Source organism: Elephantulus edwardii, unplaced genomic scaffold (genome assembly GCF_000299155.1).
Source record: "Elephantulus edwardii isolate Elephantulus edwardi_28Jun2011 unplaced genomic scaffold, EleEdw1.0 scaffold00192, whole genome shotgun sequence".
Classification (NCBI taxonomy): domain Eukaryota; kingdom Metazoa; phylum Chordata; class Mammalia; order Macroscelidea; family Macroscelididae; genus Elephantulus; species Elephantulus edwardii.
Genome location: NW_006399942.1, coordinates 5,308,284 through 5,310,033, shown reverse-complemented (window position 1 = coordinate 5,310,033; position 1,750 = coordinate 5,308,284). Strand labels below are relative to the sequence as shown.

General features: G+C 35.1%; 1 protein-coding gene across 1 annotated transcript in view; it reads left to right on the top strand.

The window, feature by feature from the left end:
* The window catches only part of ADAMTS3 (ADAM metallopeptidase with thrombospondin type 1 motif, 3), a 413,898-nt gene that overhangs the window by 399,844 nt on the left and 12,304 nt on the right, over nt 1-1,750 (top strand). Inside the window, exon 19 of the mRNA XM_006896829.1 lies at nt 1,064-1,196. Within this exon, the coding sequence (XP_006896891.1) occupies nt 1,064-1,196 (133 nt within the window). The remainder of the gene's footprint in view (nt 1-1,063; nt 1,197-1,750) is intronic.

Below are 1,750 nucleotides of genomic sequence, written 5' to 3'. Positions count from 1 at the left end.
AGAGATAGGAATTCTTATTAGTTGTTGGTGGGATTGTAAAATGGTACCACCACTCTGGAAGACAGTTTGGCTTCCTCAGAAAGCTGAACATAAAATTCCATATGACTCAGCTATTCCACTGCTTGGAATAATATATCCTGAGAAAATGAGAACTGAGGTACAAACAGAGATATTCACATTTCTTTTCTTTTGTACCTTACAATTATTGTTGTTGCTATGTGTCATTAAGTAACCTACAAATCACTGTGACACTATGCACGATAGTTCTAAACTTTGTCCAGTCCTGAGCCAAACTCACCGTCTCTGGCACACCTACTCTTATTCCCCCAGTCTCTGTGTCAATCCATCTTGTCCAGGGTCTTCCTCTCCTGTGATGTCTCTCCACCCTTCCAAGCATGATGTCCTTCTCTAAGGACTAGTTCCTCTTAGAAACATGCCCAAAGTTTGTCAGAGATCCAAAATCCTTGCCTCCAAAGAGTGTCTTGGTCTCAGCCACTCCAAGACAGACCTGTTTGCTCTCTTGGTAGTTCATGGTATGTGTAGTACTTTTCTTCAGCATCACAAGTCTAAGGCAGCAATTCTTCTTCTGTCATTCTTATTCATTATTTTCCAGCTCTCTGATACACAGTGAGTAATTACATAGACCATGCCTGAATCAGACACACCTTAATTCCTAGACAGACATCTTTGCTCTTCAGAACTCTGGAGAGGTCCCTGAGAGCAGACTTCCCTAATAAAATTTTTCTTTTGATTTCCTGCCTTCTAGTGCCAAGAGTGTTGACTGTGGACTTGAGCATGCTGAAATTTTTAACAATTTCTGTCTCTTCTCTAGTAGACTATATACATATTTATGGTCTAGTTCCTCAGCTAATATGCATTTCCTAGATGACAATTTGTAATATAAGTGCTGAGAAAACACTTTTAGTTTTGTTTCATTCACTTCCAGCTCCTGGAAACATGCCTAACTCATTATACTCCAATTACTCCAATAAACATTTGTTGCATGAAGTAATTATGAAATAAATAAGTGATTAATGCAAAGTAATTTATGTAATTCTTTCAGGTTTCCAGTATACTAAATATGGATGCCGTAGGAAGAGTGACAATAAGATGGTTCATCGAAACTTTTGTGAAATCAATAAAAAGCCAAAACCTATTAGAAGAATATGCAATATTCAAGAGTGTACACACCCACTGTAAGCATTTATGTAAACTTTCATGAGTTAATAGTAATTGGAGTATCATTATATTTCAATGTTTTTCAATTCCTTTTTCTTTTACCAGAGATATTATATGTATAATTGTTTTTCTAATAATATTTATAGAAATTATTGCACATTTTCATCAATGACATTTCTTTTGATATTTGACAATTATATATTTCTGTCTTTTCATGTATAGTGTTTTGCTCCTGCCCATTCATTTTTATGCATACTCTAGTGAGTTTCCAGTGTGGAATATGAGCTTTTAGCCTTCTTTACCATCTTTTTTTAAAATACACAAATACATACCAATAGACACAATTCTCCACATTATGTTTTACTTTATCTTGTTTAACTACCCTTTGAAATCTTCCATTCAGCTCTCTTACTGAATCAGTTGTTCCTTTCACTGCAGTTACTCTGTGTTCAAGAACAAGCTTCACAATCTCTTCTGACATCTGATCTGAACTCTTTTCTTTCTTTTAAATTACCTTTTGATTTCCCATGTGTGATTTCATTGATAGCATCCTATAACCTTAGTTATAATT